This window comes from Pollicipes pollicipes, unplaced genomic scaffold (genome assembly GCF_011947565.3).
Source record: "Pollicipes pollicipes isolate AB1234 unplaced genomic scaffold, Ppol_2.1 Scaffold_7231;HRSCAF=8579_pilon_pilon_pilon, whole genome shotgun sequence".
NCBI classification, from domain to species: Eukaryota; Metazoa; Arthropoda; class Thecostraca; order Pollicipedomorpha; family Pollicipedidae; genus Pollicipes; species Pollicipes pollicipes.
Window position 1 is genome coordinate 9,031,880 of NW_023597034.1, and position 15,635 is coordinate 9,047,514.

At 56.2% G+C, this 15,635-nt stretch overlaps 1 protein-coding gene across 4 annotated transcripts; it reads left to right on the forward strand.

Annotated features, from left to right (window-relative positions):
* The first annotated feature begins 1,028 nt into the window (after nucleotides 1–1,028).
* On the forward strand, nucleotides 1,029–15,034 carry LOC119109098 (ninjurin-2). 4 transcript variants are annotated; one of them, XM_037232643.1, is made up of 3 exons: nucleotides 1,029–1,465; nucleotides 6,575–6,751; nucleotides 14,377–15,034. In XM_037232643.1, exons 1-3 carry the CDS (start codon nucleotides 1,265–1,267, stop codon nucleotides 14,578–14,580), a joined length of 582 nt encoding a protein of 193 aa, XP_037088538.1. In that variant the 5' UTR covers nucleotides 1,029–1,264; the 3' UTR covers nucleotides 14,581–15,034. The 4 variants fall into 4 exon arrangements, with proteins under 4 accessions (XP_037088538.1, XP_037088539.1, XP_037088540.1 ...); XM_037232644.1 differs by lacking the exon at nucleotides 14,377–15,034 and adding an exon at nucleotides 13,301–14,369; XM_037232645.1 differs by lacking the exon at nucleotides 14,377–15,034 and adding an exon at nucleotides 8,836–9,504.
* The last annotated feature ends 601 nt before the right edge of the window (nucleotides 15,035–15,635 follow it).

Below are 15,635 nucleotides of genomic sequence, written 5' to 3' on the forward strand. Positions count from 1 at the left end.
AAGCTGTTTCAGCTTTGGTGAGCTAGAATTCCCTGGCCGCTTTTGTATGTGCTCTGACGTTTGGCCAACAACGGTGCCAGCGTACGGAAGCAGCCAGGCCTTTCTGGCTCACCAAAGCTGGAGTAGCTGAAACAAATTACATCAGCATGATGTGGCCAGCTAGAAAAACCTCCTCCTCCTTTTACGCATTTACGGTTCTAGGTTGACTGGACTTGTCCGAGAATCACAGCAGACTTAACGGCAATGAGCTTTTTTCAAATGCGATCACGGAAAACCGCGAAGATAAAGCAACAAAAAGTGACAGGATACTAGGGCTCGATGTTGACAATAATGACTTTGCGGGCAGCTCCGTTCCAGCTCCCTGACCTTGTTACCCGGAAATCAGCTGCCTCCGGGTATTACTTCCGCCCCACCGCACCCTGCCCCGCCCCTCGGCCCTGGCCGCCGCCGCGGTCATGGCGTTCCGGGCGCGTGCTGCCGCGCGTAACGACGCGCCCTCGGCCGAGCCTGTGCAGCGCCGCCGGCGCCGCCACCGCCGCCGCCGCCGCAGTTTCACAGCACGCAGGCCCCGTGTCCCGGCTGGGCGGCGGCTCACAGGCGGCGTGACCGTGGCCGACTGCGGACCCTGAGACGGTCTGCCGACCGGAGACGGAGACGGAGCAGAGCGTCCAGCCGACCGGAGACAGAGACGGAGCGGGGCGTCCAGCCGACCGGAGACAGACGGAGCAGGGCGCCCAGCCGACCGGAGACGGAGACGGAGCGGGGCGTCCAGCCGACCGGAGACAGAGACGGAGCGGGGCGTCCAGTCCACCGGAGACAGAGACGGAGCAGAGCGTCCAGCCGACCGGAGACAGAGACGGAGCGGGGCGTCCAGTCCACCGGAGACGGAGCAGGGCGTCCAGCCGACCGGAGACAGAGACGGAACGGGGCGTCCAGCCGACCGGAGACGGAGCGGGGCGTCCAGCCGACCGGAGACAGAGAGGGAGCAGGGCGTCCAGCCGACCGGAGACGGAGACAGAGCTGGGCGTCCAGCCGACCGGAGGCAGAGACGGAGCAGGGCGTCCAGCCGACCGGAGACAGAGACGGAGCGGGGCGTCCAACCGACCGGAGACAGAAACGGGGCTGGGCGTCCAGCCGACCGGAGACGGAGCAGGGCGTCCAGCCGCCCGGACCTGCGGTTCACTGAGACATCGGCACCGGACGGTCACGGCATAGCTGCCCCAGCTGCGGGCGCTGAAGAGCTGGCAGTGACTGGACGCGCCGCATGAGCTACGGTGGCGAGCTCTCTGGAAAGCGCCGCCGCTCTCCGTACCTGAGGTCCAGCCAGCTGGAGAAGATGGCCAAGGAGCTGCTGGACGATGCTGGAGGAGAGATGGGGACGACTGGCGGTCGGGAGCCGGGGCCCAGCTCCGGCCGGCCGCTGGGCTACAATGGCCGCAGACCTGTTTCCAGACAGGACAATGAGGTGGGTACCGCCACTGTGTCGACTTTACGTCGGAGCGGCGGGGCGGCGAGCGTGTCTGGCGTTTCCACGTGGTTGCACGCTGTTTATCAGTCTGATTGCTTGCAGCGTGTTGTACGTGCCTTGAGCGAGGCCTCGGTCAGCATTTCATGTCTGCTGTACGTTTACGTTAACAGGTGCATTAGTGTGCGGTGCATCTTGGTACAGATTGGGCCGCCTCGCGTTATGCGCCGTCAGAAGTCCGTACTTGAACAGGCTGGACGAACAGGCTGCGCTCTCCGGAGCTTTTCTGCTGTCTAGGCGCAGATGCGTGTTTTCTGCGATATCAACATAGATGTGTTTGATGTGGTCAGTGCTTTATTAGAGCAACCGGCTTAATCGAGAATGCCTTCTGTCTGGGACTGATGTGCTGAGCATAACTCATCTAGGTAATTGTGGAAAAGCAGGATAACCACCGAAGGCGATAAGCATGTGTTCACGTAGGCGGGTTTTCCGCGCGTCGGACGCGCGCACCCATGCTACGAATCGGGTGCCTGCCTACGTCATACTTTTGCTAGAAGGTTTTGCATACCTTTGCGAGTCATCCAGAAATGTCATCAGGTCACGCCCCTGATGTCGGGGTCAAGATGCTTACACAAATGTTATCAAAACGTTTCACTGTGGTTTGCAGATTCAGTGATCGAATGTTTGATACGTAACATATGATATATCAGACCATTTAATTCTGTTCAAAGAAGTTGAATTTCTGCTGGGTTTCAAATCAAGTTTCATCATCTTATTTGGCCTCACTTGGCTCAATTTGAATTGGTTTCAGTTTCACCTTGAACCAAGGACAGCCTACCGCCATTGTGATGCAAAACAAGACGGCTTCCGTGTGAGGCATGTTGTCAAGCTCTCTGGGCAGAATGGCTCTTGCTGAATGGTACTCTTACAAGCGTTGATGCAGTGTTTGGGTATTTTTATGGATGAACTCGGCTGTGCCAGGACGACAAGGACCAGTGCCACCAATTGGCTGTGTGCACGTACATGGTTCGACCAATGGCTTCAAAGACTCGAGGGTGGAACTAGATCGGTCCATCCCAGGCGCTAGCGTGCGTTGCGACGCTCCTTCGGGCGGAAAGCTTCAGGTGACGCTGGGTAAAAAGGAACCGTTGGAGACCACCTGTACATTGACACACTTCAAGCTGGTGGTTAGGAGATCTGGCACACAGGTTCGGACCCACTGACCGGGTTTACCTCGTAGATCGGTCAGCTGTGTTCCGGGACCTCGGAGCGGCTCTGATGTCTACTAAGCCAATGACACGCGTACACCATCTGCCGCAATCGCGAGTGTTTTCACCACCGGGTCTCGTGGCAACGTTCCTTTACAAGTAGTGAACAGCTGTTCGACTTCGATATGATGTTTGATATTTGTTCTTCCAAACGGTTGTTACCTCGTCCGGTGATGATGGTGTTAATAGAGTGGTTTTGCCTGACATTGTCGCACGCAGTGACATCTACACCACCGTCGTTCTTGCCACTAAAATGCACGTGATTGCAGTATGGTTGCAGCATCTCCTATTCAGTATGTGCTTTGCCGAAACCCAAGGAGCGATCTCTTTTTATAATTGCTTTCGTTCACGTTTTTCGTTGAAGTATTCACGCCACGACCATGATCTTATGGACCAGATAAAATCGTCTGTAAACACTGCTCAACTTTGTCAGCTCAGGAGCTTCCCATGGTCACAACGTTAACCGTCTTTCGCAAACAGCGCATAGTTACGACTCCCGGGAACAACTCCGACATTGTAAACAACTTCAGTTTTTTCATGGGGCAGTTATCTCTGCGGATGAGACGCGCCTCTTATACGGAACTTCGAAAGACCATCTTCAATCGGTGGATGCCCTTAAGATGGTGGTGTTTTGTGTGAGGCTTTTCCGGTAGCTTTTAATTTTTTTCAATTTCAGAAAAGATGTTCATATTTGCCAAATGTATAGCTACTCAGCAACCAATAAACAACAAACCGAGTCGCTTTTTTGCTAATTGGCTGCTTTTCGCGACCTTAGCGCTCCAATGCACAAAATTGAGTATTAACAAGGTAACACGCAACATTTGGGCACCATTTGTCTAGAATCAGTCTTAGTGATGAGCTCCCATTTCCTTCCGTGACCCGAGAATGATCCATATTTGCCTTTTTGCACCTGATGCGTTTTGAGGTTTTAGAACATGCTGCTATGGGTGTCCCCCTGCCCTCTTTCCACCCGCACGCAGGATGTCCATTGTATAGTCTCAACCTGGAGGCCCCCCGCGAGGGGGACGGGGGCATTTGTCTAGGACACCCCCAACAAACTGTTTTACCCCGCTCCGAATGCATGGCACCGCTTCTGCACGGCAGCTTCTTTTGCTAGACGTATTTTGTCGTCATTCCAACATTCAAAAATTTTGCTTCGCGTATTTCGGCGTCATTCCTCCGGTGGCGGCCGCGGCGTTGGTGCCCACGCGATCTGTTTCAGCATTTTGCCATCCACCTGCGGGACATTTCGTCATCCTGCGACAAATCGATGACGTCTGTTTTCGGCTCCGCCCGCTTTCGTGCCCAGTCAATTGCGGTTTCTCCGCCTATCTCATGTCAGCGTTGAATGTGCACTGTCCGGTGGGGCTTGTATGCATCTCTGGAGCTGTGTCTGGTTCGATTTCCAGTCGAAACTGTCTTTACAGTGGTGTGGCAGCGTTGCTGGCATCGAGTGGCACCATTCTTAGTTTTGCCTCGCTTGGCAAATCTGCGTTGAACTTTCGCTCGAAGGTGACGCACTTTTCATCGATGTTAGATTGAGTAACGCAACGCCTGTTTGCTTTGCTGCTCTGTTGCTTGGGACATTTCTGGGACGGAATCCCTTTTGCTTTATGTTGTATTCGGTTGCGTGATCACTACAACTGCAGCCTGCAAAAAAACAAGAGACCATCCCGGAGCTCAGCTGCAAACGGCTAAAACAGAAGCATGATACGTTCCCACCGTAGCTGTGCTCCTGTTATTCGTTGCTTTGTTTGCTGTCAAGCGCTCGCACATGCGGGCTTCACTGGAACACATTCACGTCATTTGGGCAATCGGGGAACTGCTCGGCGAATCATTCGGCCGTTCATGGTACTCGGTCTGTTTATCGTTACTGCCGCAGGATCAGTTGGCATGCAAACTCTACCTGGTGGACTGTGGCTATCGCCATGCGTACGCAACTTCAGGGCCCGTGGACACGGCTCCCTGCCGCGCAGTCCCAGCCAAACACCTGCGCGAGGAACGTACAGATGTTCACAGCCTGGACTAGGCCCGCTATCCACAAAACACCCGATCGATACCAACCCCCCTCCCCCCCCCCCCCCCCGCCCCGCCCTTCCAGCATATTCCCTCCGGGCGGCACCCGTACCTGGCGGTGACGTCACCCCCATCGGGGGCGACACGTGCCACCAACGCCGGGAACGGCAATCGATGGCTGCGTGCCTAAGCCGGCCGCTTGCGGCCCAGCGGCCACTCGCCGCGCTCCGCCGGCCCCGCGTCGACGTGCCGTCGGACTCGACGGGCTGGCCGGCGGCGACGCGAGTCCTCGGCGCCTGGCCGGTCCTCCCAGTCCTCTGAGAGGACCGCGCGCTCGGAGGACGAGTCACGCCGCGTCACCGGCCGTCCTCCCGGGTCTGAAGCGAGCGTGCTCGCGCGGCTGAGCGGGGCACCTCCGCCGGCGCAAGAGCTCTGCTGCCGAAGCCCGGGCCGGCGAGCGGGACTCGCCCCGTCTCCTCCGCCCTTCCTCCCGAGACGAGAGGACGTCTCCACGATAAGCCGCCACGCTGTCGGCTCCGCACGAGCCGGCCGGGCCCGCGCAGACGCGCCTGCCTCCGCTCCGGACTCAGGAGACGGTAGAGACCATCCAGCACTCCGACATGTCGGCCGGCAGGGTGGCCGACGTCGACTATGCCGGTCCGGTGAGTCACGCTGCTGTTAACTCTGCGGCCTGGGGACAGCACGTGCCGTTGACTGCATTGGCCCGATGGACGAAGCAGCTGTTGACTGGCGGCCTGGCGGCCCTGTGGTTGGTGTTGCTGTTGGTTGTGTTGCCCCGGTGAGTGGTGCTGTCTCTGACTGTGTTGATCCGATGAGTGGTGCTGTCTCTGACTGTGTTGACCCGGTGAGTGGTGCTGTCTCTGACTGTGTTGACCCGGTGAGTGGTGCCGTCTCTGACTGTGTTGACCCGGTGGGTGGTGCTGTCTCTGACTGTGTTGACCCGATGAGTGGTGCTGTCTCTGACTGTGTTGACCCGGTGAGTGGTGCTGTCTCTGACTGTGTTGGCTCGGTAAGAGGTGCTGTCTCTGACTGTGTTTGGCCGGTGAGTGGTGCTGTCTCTGACTGTGTTGGCCCGGTGAGTGGTGCTGTCTCTGGCTGTGTTGGCCCGCGGAAGTCTGCGAGTGAAGGTGGCGTCTAACCTGCTGGCCACGCAGGTGCAAAGGCCGCTAGTTATGGCGTGTGGTGCGTGAGCGAACGGCACGATATTAGTTTAATCGGTCGGGTGGTAGTGTCCGGCTACGAACGGTAAAAGTAGCAGTATAGTAACCATAACAGTAGGCACTGACTTTGTCGGTCGGCTTCAAAAGCCAGTGCTGACCTTGCCGGTCCAGACATTACGGGTGCGAAACATTGAGGGTCACTACAACTCCTAATATGATGCAATAATTCTGTCCTGTTGGTGACGATGGTAGAGTTCACCCTGGAGGTGACAGCTCCCCTGACCGGAGTCCACCCTGGAGGTGATGGCTCTCCTGACCAGAGTCCATCCTGGCGGTGACAGCTCCCCTGACCGGAGTCCACCCTGGAGGTGACAGCTCTCCTGACCAGAGTCTACCCTGGAGGTGACAGCTCTCCTGACCAGCGTCCACCCTGGAGGTGACAGCTCTCCTGACCAGAGTCCACCCTGGAGGTGACAGCTCTCCTGACCGGAGTCCACCCTGGAGGTGACAGCTCTCCTGACCTGAGTCCACCCTGGAGGTGACAGCTCTCCTGACCAGAGTCCACCCTGGAGGTGACAGCTCTCCTGACCAGAGTCCACCCTGGCGGTGTGTGCTGTGCTAATCCGCACGCCTCTGTCCCGCAGCGGAAGCCGTTGGATGCCAACCGGTACGCTACCAAGAAGACCATCGCGCAGGGCATGCTGGACGTGGCGCTGCTGACGGCGAACGCCTCGCAGCTGCGTTACGTCCTGCAGGTGGGGGAGCAACACGAGTTCTACACCCTCATGGTCACCCTCATCAGCGTCAGCATCATCCTGCAGGTAAGGTGTCAGCGACGACAACAGGAGGCGAGCGCGGCTTGCAAACACCCAAAACTTGCAGGGCATCTCGTGTTTCGTACCGTAGGTGGCACGCTTTGACATGCTGTGGGTGGCATGTTATGCATTCGGCTTGCTTGCCGCACAAATGCACTTCCAGGCTGCTCGTCAGTGGTTGCAGACTGTCATGCTGTAACCAAAAACAGAGCGATTGCGTTTGGAACGTTTAGCCTTCTGAGCCGCGACCTTGGCCAGCAGTCGCCACCCGTTTGGGATTTATACATCCCGTCTGACAACGGTATAATGTGACTAAGGCTGGGAATATATATGTGAAGTGCATGCAAATGATAGAAACACCTTTTACACGAAGGACCCGTAAAGCTGCACCAATAAGATCACAGTAGATAAACACATTTAGAAAGAGTTTATGTAGCTTGATAGCTAACTACAGATTGTCGGCTTCAGCTCCCTGGGAACGATAATTTTCAGCTGAAAATGAAAACCACCCATGTTGTATGTTATATCCATACTGGTTCGTAAGAGCACAGGCCCAGAGTCAAATAAAAACCGATATAACCCGTTGTCTCAAAATCTCCATGAGCTACTGCGAGGTATGGCGAGGCGGCATAATCCTTAAAACACGTTTTAAACGTAACTGTTAATTCCCATGGCAGCGGTTGCTATTTCATGCATGCCATTTGTTGTCTTTGGTGATGTGCGACACTGAGCCACAGGCATGTTTGCACAGAGGTATCCAGGCATGTGTGGTATGGTATGCAACAGCTATGGCAAAGTGACAATCCTGCCACGCGATCTGTCGTCAAATTAGGCATACTAGCAACACCTTACGATTGAAAGATCCCTGTTCTGACAGCTGGCCCACACAAACACTCCCAAATGTCCTCTCTCCCCTGTCAACAGCACCCCGCTGCAAGCACCACAAAGACCCTGTTATGAAGCGCGGCGGGAAGGCAGCCCAGCCGGTGGCAGCGCCCGCCCCGGGCTGTGCGTCCTTGAGAAGGGTTTCCTGTTGCCGCTCGAGAGCTGTGTGCTGGAGCACGCGCCACGCGGCGCTGGGTGTTCTCCACGGTCCGCCGCCGTCGGTGCCGGATATTGTCCGTGGTCCGATGCTTCCAGTGAAAGGCTCGCTTGGACCGCGTCGGGCGTTGCCTGCGTCTGCAAGGCCGAACGCATTAAGTTCACAAACCGCATGTTATCAGAGGAAACGTGTTCGCGCTGGAACTGATTGTCTTGCTGAGGACGTAACAGGTGATGGCCTGTGTGCCATCAAAGCTGGAACAGAGTTTGAAGGTTGGCTTGTATCCCGGTAAACCTCTGATTACTTTCCGCTTAATTGGGTTTTGAGCACTGAGTGCGTTGCTTGCACGGACTTCGCATCGGGGATTAAGTGTGTGGTGGTGAAGTGAACTGTTGGCATAGTAGTGACCTCGTTAGCGCGACGTTGTTGGCTAAGACCTTGGAGTTTTTGGAATCAGCCAAGTGTCGCAAAGAATGCTTGGTGTTGGGAGTTTTGTACGGGCAGATTACTGAGAACATTGCGCCTTCACGAAAACTGTCGAAAGGCTTAAATGCAGGTCGAAGGTTGAAGCCGGACGAGTGCAGCGCACGCGCCAAAAGCAGCACCCAGTTCAACAGAAAAACCGGTGCTCCTGAAAACAGAGCGTTTCTCTCTCACAGTGCCCTGGAACAATATAGAACGGGTTTAGAGGATTGTTGTATGCAACGCACGAAAAGGAAAGCTCTGCTAAGCGTCCTCCAGGGGCGTAACGGCGCGTGGCGGCATCCGCTTCCCTCGCTGATCGCTTGGTCGCCGGCAACGGCGAGTCAATAACGCGTCCATCATTACGGGCACGGCAGCATTGTCGGTCCGCGGCCTACCGAGACCGCTCTTGGCAACGCCAGCTGACGGCCGGGCTCGCTCCGGCCGCGGCACACTATCGCAATATGGCGTGCGGCGCGCGTCTCCGCCATGGTCCACCAAGCCGGCTCAAATCTCTCAACGACAGCAGCGCCGTCACGGGTCGCGATTGGCCTGCCATCTAACGGCGTGACGTCGTCCGTTGCAGGTGCTGATCGGCGTGCTGTCGTTGAGTTTGAACTTGCTGCGCGATTGCCGCCTGGACCGGGACGAGTACGCCAAATCGGCAAACGCAATCAACTACACGTCGCTGGCGTTCGTGTTTGTCATTACGACCACCAACGTGCTGATATCGGCCTTCGATGTCCGGCCGACGAGTAGGGAAGGCGTGCCTTGAGGCAGTATACGGGGGCGCGGCCGCGCGGACCGATCGCGGCTGCCGCGGTGCCCATGGTCCCGGAGGGTGGCGCCGCTGGCGGAGACATAGGCGCGAGCAAGCGTTTTAATTATTCTGTCGTGTTTGAATCATAAAAATGAAACCAGGTCAAGTGTTGATGTGAATTTGGCAGCGGATATTGGATTATCTTATATCCTGTTAGTTCCTGTAGTGATACCGAATTCTTTGAGCACTTGGTAAAGGTTTGGCTTGTAAAGCACGCAGCACAAAAACGCCGTTTGGACGGCGCAGTATTCTGGAATGCTGTGACAGCATGTGACTTTGTTATAGCTGGGCTATGTGTGATAGAAGTTAGCGATTACCGGAGGGACTCAGGTCTAATGTACTCGCCGGCTTTAACATTCTGCCTGGAGATGTCAGTGCAGTCACCGAGAGGCAGGTTTTATCTCTTCAATAAACAACTATCGTGTGGTGGTGCCATTAATCACGTGTTCTGAATAAGTGATGCGCACATCAGTCACAGAGCAATCGTTGGCTGGGTTTGAAAATGTAGAGGGCCTGAACGGTTACGACCATCGCGTAAAAAGCTGCAATAAGATAAGATATATGCTACATTTTGTGTAATAATTTCATAATAACAGGAAGCCTATGTGGACACAGTCAACCGTTGGAACTGTGAAACTTCATTGTTCGTCCGCACTATTTTGGTTCATTTTGTGTAAGAATAAGTTGTGAGTTGTGAGCATTTAAGCCGGTGATCGCCCGAAGCGTCTCAGTTATAACGCGGGCGCCCTCTACCATTCCATTCATCATGTTTAATCCCGTGGGATGAGGAAGGTGGCACCAGTGGTATTTGTTCTGCTTGTTTAATGAGTACGAGCTAGCCCCAGTGAGCGGCGGGGCTGCAGCTGCCGGTCCAGCTCTTATGAGGCTGACCGCCGCACGGCTCTGCTTGTTTAATGAGTACGAGCTAGCCCCAGTGAGCGGCGGGGCTGCAGCTGCCGGTCCAGCTCTTATGAGGCTGACCGCCGCACGGCTCTGCTTGTTTAATGAGTGCGGGTGAGCCCCAGTGAGCGGCGGGACTGCAGCTGCCGGTCCAGCTCTTATGAGGCTGACCGCCGCACGGCTCTGCTTGTTTAATGAGTACGAGCTAGCCCCAGCGAGTGGCGGGACTGCAGCTGCCGGTCCAGCTCTTATGAGGCCGACCGCTGTACGGACCGCTGAAGGATCGGCCGCTGTCGCCACTCCAGTGAGGCCACGCCGAGGGCCTCGCAGACTGTGACGATACCTGCAGCCGCCCTGACTGCTGAGGGACCGGCGGCTGTCGCGGCCTTGTTCTCTGAATACCTCATCTCCCTCTGCCCTGACGGCGGATGTGGCAGCCTTGTTCTCTGAGTATCTCATCTCCCTCTGCCCTGACGGCGGTTGTCCCAGCCTTGTTCTCTGAGTACCCCATCTTCCTCTGCCCTGACGTCCCCGTCGACGATGACAGGCCCGTCCACGGTGGCGGAACGCGCGTCACTTCGGACGTCACCGGCGTCAGACTGTAGTGACCTTTCCTGAGATATCGCTCGGAGGGCGCCTTTAATGACTATAATAATTTGTCGCACACAAGTCATCACACCAACTGCACATGCAGACACGACAGCTTTATCACTTAACGAACATTATCGCATAAGGTCTGCCCAGCAGCGTACTCTGGATTTGACGCCTGGGTGGCAAGCCGGTGCTCGGGCAGGATGTAATTTGTGAAGGCAAACTACAGACTGGTATATCACCAGCCCCGTTGGGGTTCTGATGCCGTTTGTTCTAAGTCTAGGCCACATCCTGTTGTATTTAAGGTTGTTTGCAGAAAAGGTGGTGTCGGTGCTTTCCGGTTAATTACTGATCCACCTACCAGCTAGAGCGTTGAGATCGCATGCCAAACCGCACAGCTGGTTTTGCTTACACCACACAGCTGGTTACGCCTGCACCACACAGCTGGTTTTGCCTACACCACACAGCTGGTTTCGCCTACACCACACAGCTGGTTTCGCCTACACCGTACAGCTGTTTTCCCTTGCGCCACACAGCTGGTTTCGCCTACACCACACAGCTGGTTTCGCCTACACCGTACAGCTGTTTTCCCTTGAGCCACACAGCTGGTTTCGCTTACACCACACAGCTGGTTTCGCCTACACCGTACAGCTGTTTTCCCTTGCGCCACACAGCTGGTTTTGCCTACACCACACAGCTGGTTTCGCTTACACCACACAGCTGGTTTCGCCTACACCGTACAGCTGTTTTCCCTTGAGCCACGCAGCTGGTTTCGCTTACACCACACAGCTGGTTTCGCTTACACCACACAGCTGGTTTCGCTTACACCACACAGCTGGTTTCGCTTACGCCACACAGCTGGTTTCGCTTACACCACACAGCTGGTTACGCTTACACCGTATAGCTGGTTTCGCCTACACCACACAGCTGGTTTCGCCTACACCACACAGCTGGTTTCAAGTACCTACGGGCTCTGCCTGCTGAGGTCCGACATTCATCTCCGAGCATTACCGAAAGTAGGTGGATCCATTGCGTGCGCTCAGTTCGTGTCATAGCCGGCGCACGTAGACCCTCACGCTTGCCAGCACGATTGTTCATTTTCTCCTCTGTCAGTATTAGTTTCATGCTGTTGCGGGGCCTAGTCACCGAAATCTGGGCCTCATTGGTCATTTGAATCGCGTTTTTCAGCTTGTTGCGAATTGTGTGCATTTTACGTTTTCCATGTTGATCGAATGTGACCGGTTAAATACTGGCAATATTGCAACGCTGCAAGAAAAGAGCACCTGGCTTAACAGCTGCATTAAATCTTCCAAGTTGCTTTGAGGATAGGACGGCACATGTGATGACAAACTGCGCTAGCACATGTCGAAAACGTCATGGCGTTACGATCACTAGTTCGAACGATTTAAACCCGTAAAAAATCTGAATGGGACGAGCCTAACTGCTGAAGTTTCATTTCCACGTAGTTTACATATTAAAGCGCACACGCAGCCTTGCGCCTAATAATACCCGTAAGCAAACTGTCATCTAAGTTTTCATTGCAATGCATTCCAACCCACGTGGACTTGGCGCCGAACCCTGCATGTGTCCACTGCCTGTGAAAGGAGCGCACGAGAAAGACGCGAGGAAACATCTGAATCGGAAAGCTTTCGGTGTGCTTCTGAGACTTCTCACATTCGGAGCACGCCGGCATTTCCCTCCCATCCTCCATGACCTCCATGGTGAGGATGCCGAAGCAGTTCCACAGTTGCACTTAGCACGTCTTAGACGGGACCAGCCGACTCGAATCACACAGAGTCGAACGTAGCCATCTGGCAAGCAGGTCCGACAGCGGTGCAGCCCGGTGGTAAAGAACTAGGTTCATGCTTTACGGCGTTTGTACAGCAGGTGTTGCCGGAGTTCTCCAGGCCAGTGGAGCCGGTACCCCGCCTCCGTCGATGTCACCAACGCCACCCCCACTCCCATCGCCGCTACCACCACCGGCCCCGCTGTCCCAGCCGCCAATGAGGCTGTCGAGGCCACCCTCGTGACGCGACGCATGGCACGCGCGTCGGCATGGCGCGGCTGAAGCTTGACCCGCTGCTCGACGGCGCCGCCGCGGCCCGGTCGGCCGGAGACACCTGTGGCGACCGCCGAGGCCGCGCGGCCGCGCACGATTGGCACAGACGTGCGCGGCCGCGGCCCGGCAGTGCCTGCCGCTGCGGACCGTTCTGAGTCTGCTGAGCTCCCGCGCGAGCGCCGAGCGGGCAGCTCAGAAGAGGTCGGTTGCGTCAGCCGCTAGCTCGGACCTGGACATCGGGCAGAGGTCGGCGCAGGGATGGCGTCTGATGCGCGAGCTGCGGCCCCGGTCTCACATGCGGCACCCGAGACGCCGCTCGACCCTAACCAACGCCGGAGGCGGCATCTGGCTGCGTTGGTTAGACTGTGTGCACGGTTGCACTATGCACACTTCCGCTTCAGCGCAATTCTGGGTTTACTTTGCCCTCCATTGCCAAACGTTATCTTGATTCGCTCCGATGGTTAGGTTCACTCCGTAATCTCAACCGTGCAAGAATAGCCGTGTGTTCATGAATGCCATGGCAACGACACAACCACGTTGTAAATGACACGTGTAAATCATTCGCTTTTAATATTTGGGTAATTGCAATAACTTCCCCTGTCGACTTTCTGCGCTGCTACCTGTTTGACCAGTTTGTCCGCCAGTGCGTGCTTCCCCATGACCCCCCCTTGCGTCCGCCAGTGCCTGCAGGCCATCACGAACCTGGCGCTGACGGTGCTGGACGCTCGCGACACCAGCCAGGCGCTGGCCAGGCCGCGCGAGTACCTCAACTACCTGACCATGGCCTTCGCCCTGGGCACCGTCATCGCCGACGCCATCCGCTCTGGCTTCGGCTACGACGCCGGGCCGACGCAGGCCGTCGCCGCAGAGCCGTGAATGCGGGAGCCTCTTCGGCGAGGAAGAACACCGGCAGAACACCGCCCGGCGGCGTGACAAAGCGACGGCAACGTCCTTAGATATGACAAGAGATACACAAATGGCTGATGACACACTCGCCAGCCAGCCGCGCAAAGGGCCGTAAATGGTCTTGACACTTCGGTAGCAAACGAGAAACAGCTTGAAATGGCTCAAAAGCACGACACCAAACACCACGGAGCGTCATGGACGCGGCAGCAAATAATATACACGAGCGTTGATGCTCTGTAACGAGAGAACAAACTGCACAAACGACGGCTGGCTTCTGGAGACGAGATAGCCAATGGGGTAAACAACAAGCGACCACCCGTAATGTAGCTTAAACGCCGCGGAAGGCAAAGCCGGTCGCGGCCGAATCACTGAAGAGGGTTCACGGACCGCCCTCCGCACCACGTGCTAAGCGTCCGTCTGTCCGTCCGAGAGCGACGAAGGCGACCCGAGAGGGTGGGGAGCACCAGCGCCGGTTGTCGAGCCTCGAGTGGCTCGGGCGTCTCAGTGACGCGCCACCTGGCAGGGAGCGGGTGTGCTGTGGACAGATGACGTTCCACTGCCGCTGGAGCTCACCGCCGAGGCGGTGGAGAGGCTGCACACCGCCGTGCGAGGTCACAACCCGTGGATTTGGCCTCGAGACCGGACACTGCGCGCTTCAGCGTCGGGTCAACGGCTGCACTGCACGCACGAGGTGCACTGGGAGTGGTCGTCTGGCTTCTCATTGTCCTGTCCAGGCGCAGTCGGTTGATGGTGTCTGCGGCTCCGCCTGCCTTCCGCACTCCAGGTCCAGGGCGACGTCAGTCCCGACTTCCCGACCCGGACCCGATCTTGACGCCCGTCCTCTGTTTCAGATCCTGATCGGAGTCCTCCTCATGGTGCTGGGGGCACTGGATATCACTGACGAGTCCCCCACCCAGATGGCCGCAGACATCATCAACGACATCACCGTCATCATGGTGTTCATCGTCACCCTGTTAAACGTCATCATCGCCTCGTTCGGCATCGAGACCACGCAGAGGCTGTTTGTGACGGTCACGCCGGCCCCCGCCGCCTGACCTCCTCCGAGCGCATCAAGCCAGGGCTGCGTGGCCAATGTCCAGCAGGCACAGCTGGCCGATCCGGACAGCCATCCGGCGAATGCCACCAGCGTAGTGTCTCCAATGTCACGAGATGTCTGCCCCGACGTCTGCAAGCACGCAGAACGCTGGCGCTCCTGTGCCAGCGCGTCTCGGTTACAGCGATGGTCCACCCACTCTTGGGATTACTTTCTCACGATGCGCCCTGTACAACCGCACCCTGCTCTTTCACCGTGGCCAATGTCCATGTGTCGGCCAGTGAGCGTGTGGATGTGAGTAACTGCAAATAGATGTGAATCAAGGTGTACCCATGTCAGTTGCCTCGTGGAAGGCGCTAATGCATGAGCAGGACTGCTGTCAGCCGTGGCACCCACCGTGTACACCTCGCAAAGATGTTGGTTCGGAAAAAAACGCAAATGAATGCTACTCAAACTGTGTTGTTTCTATCCCGGTTGAGCCACAGTCTCTGGGCGCTAATATGGCCAATGTACTCGATGGCGCTCCATAAAAGTGCGTCGCGCTTGTTCGGAGGCCCTGGATGTGACCTCAACATCATAAGATACAGATGGGACAGCCGCGCTCGGGTCTGTTGACTAGTGAGATTCGTTAGTCAACGATGCATCGATCCAGGAAAACATGTTGTTTATTTGCGTTTGCGTTTGCGTTTCTTTTTTAAGGTCAATTTGCGATTCGAAATGACATTTGTAGAAGCCATTTGCGCGACATTCTGGCAATACGATACAGGCCTTACTTCACAACTGATGCCCTCGGTACTTCCACTCATTGGTTAGAGGGAGCGCCCCACCTTTGGGGCATAGGTCAAAAGCATACATAGACACAGAGTGCAGTGTCGTAGTGTTTCAAATTAACTTTGGACTAAGCAGGGAAAACAGCCAAAGCCTGCCCCAAAATGCATAAATCACGGCGTTTGCTTCGCACGTGATGCATCTTTCCATTACAGATGATAGGCAAGCTTGCTCGCAGACTGAATATGAGATCAAATCCCTGGTGTGGTACTCACCAAAACGTGAAAT

What these genes read in the sequence shown, in the direction of transcription:
- LOC119109098 (XM_037232643.1), top strand. Translation starts at nt 1,265, where the DNA reads ATGAGCTACGGTGGCGAGCTCTCTGGAAAGCGCCGCCGCTCTCCGTAC. An exon ending in TTTCCAGACAGGACAATGAG is followed by an intron (nt 1,466 to 6,574) that starts GTGGGTACCGCC and finishes TCTGTCCCGCAG; the next exon opens with CGGAAGCCGTTGGATGCCAA. An exon ending in GCGTCAGCATCATCCTGCAG is followed by an intron (nt 6,752 to 14,376) that starts GTAAGGTGTCAG and finishes CCTCTGTTTCAG; the next exon opens with ATCCTGATCGGAGTCCTCCT.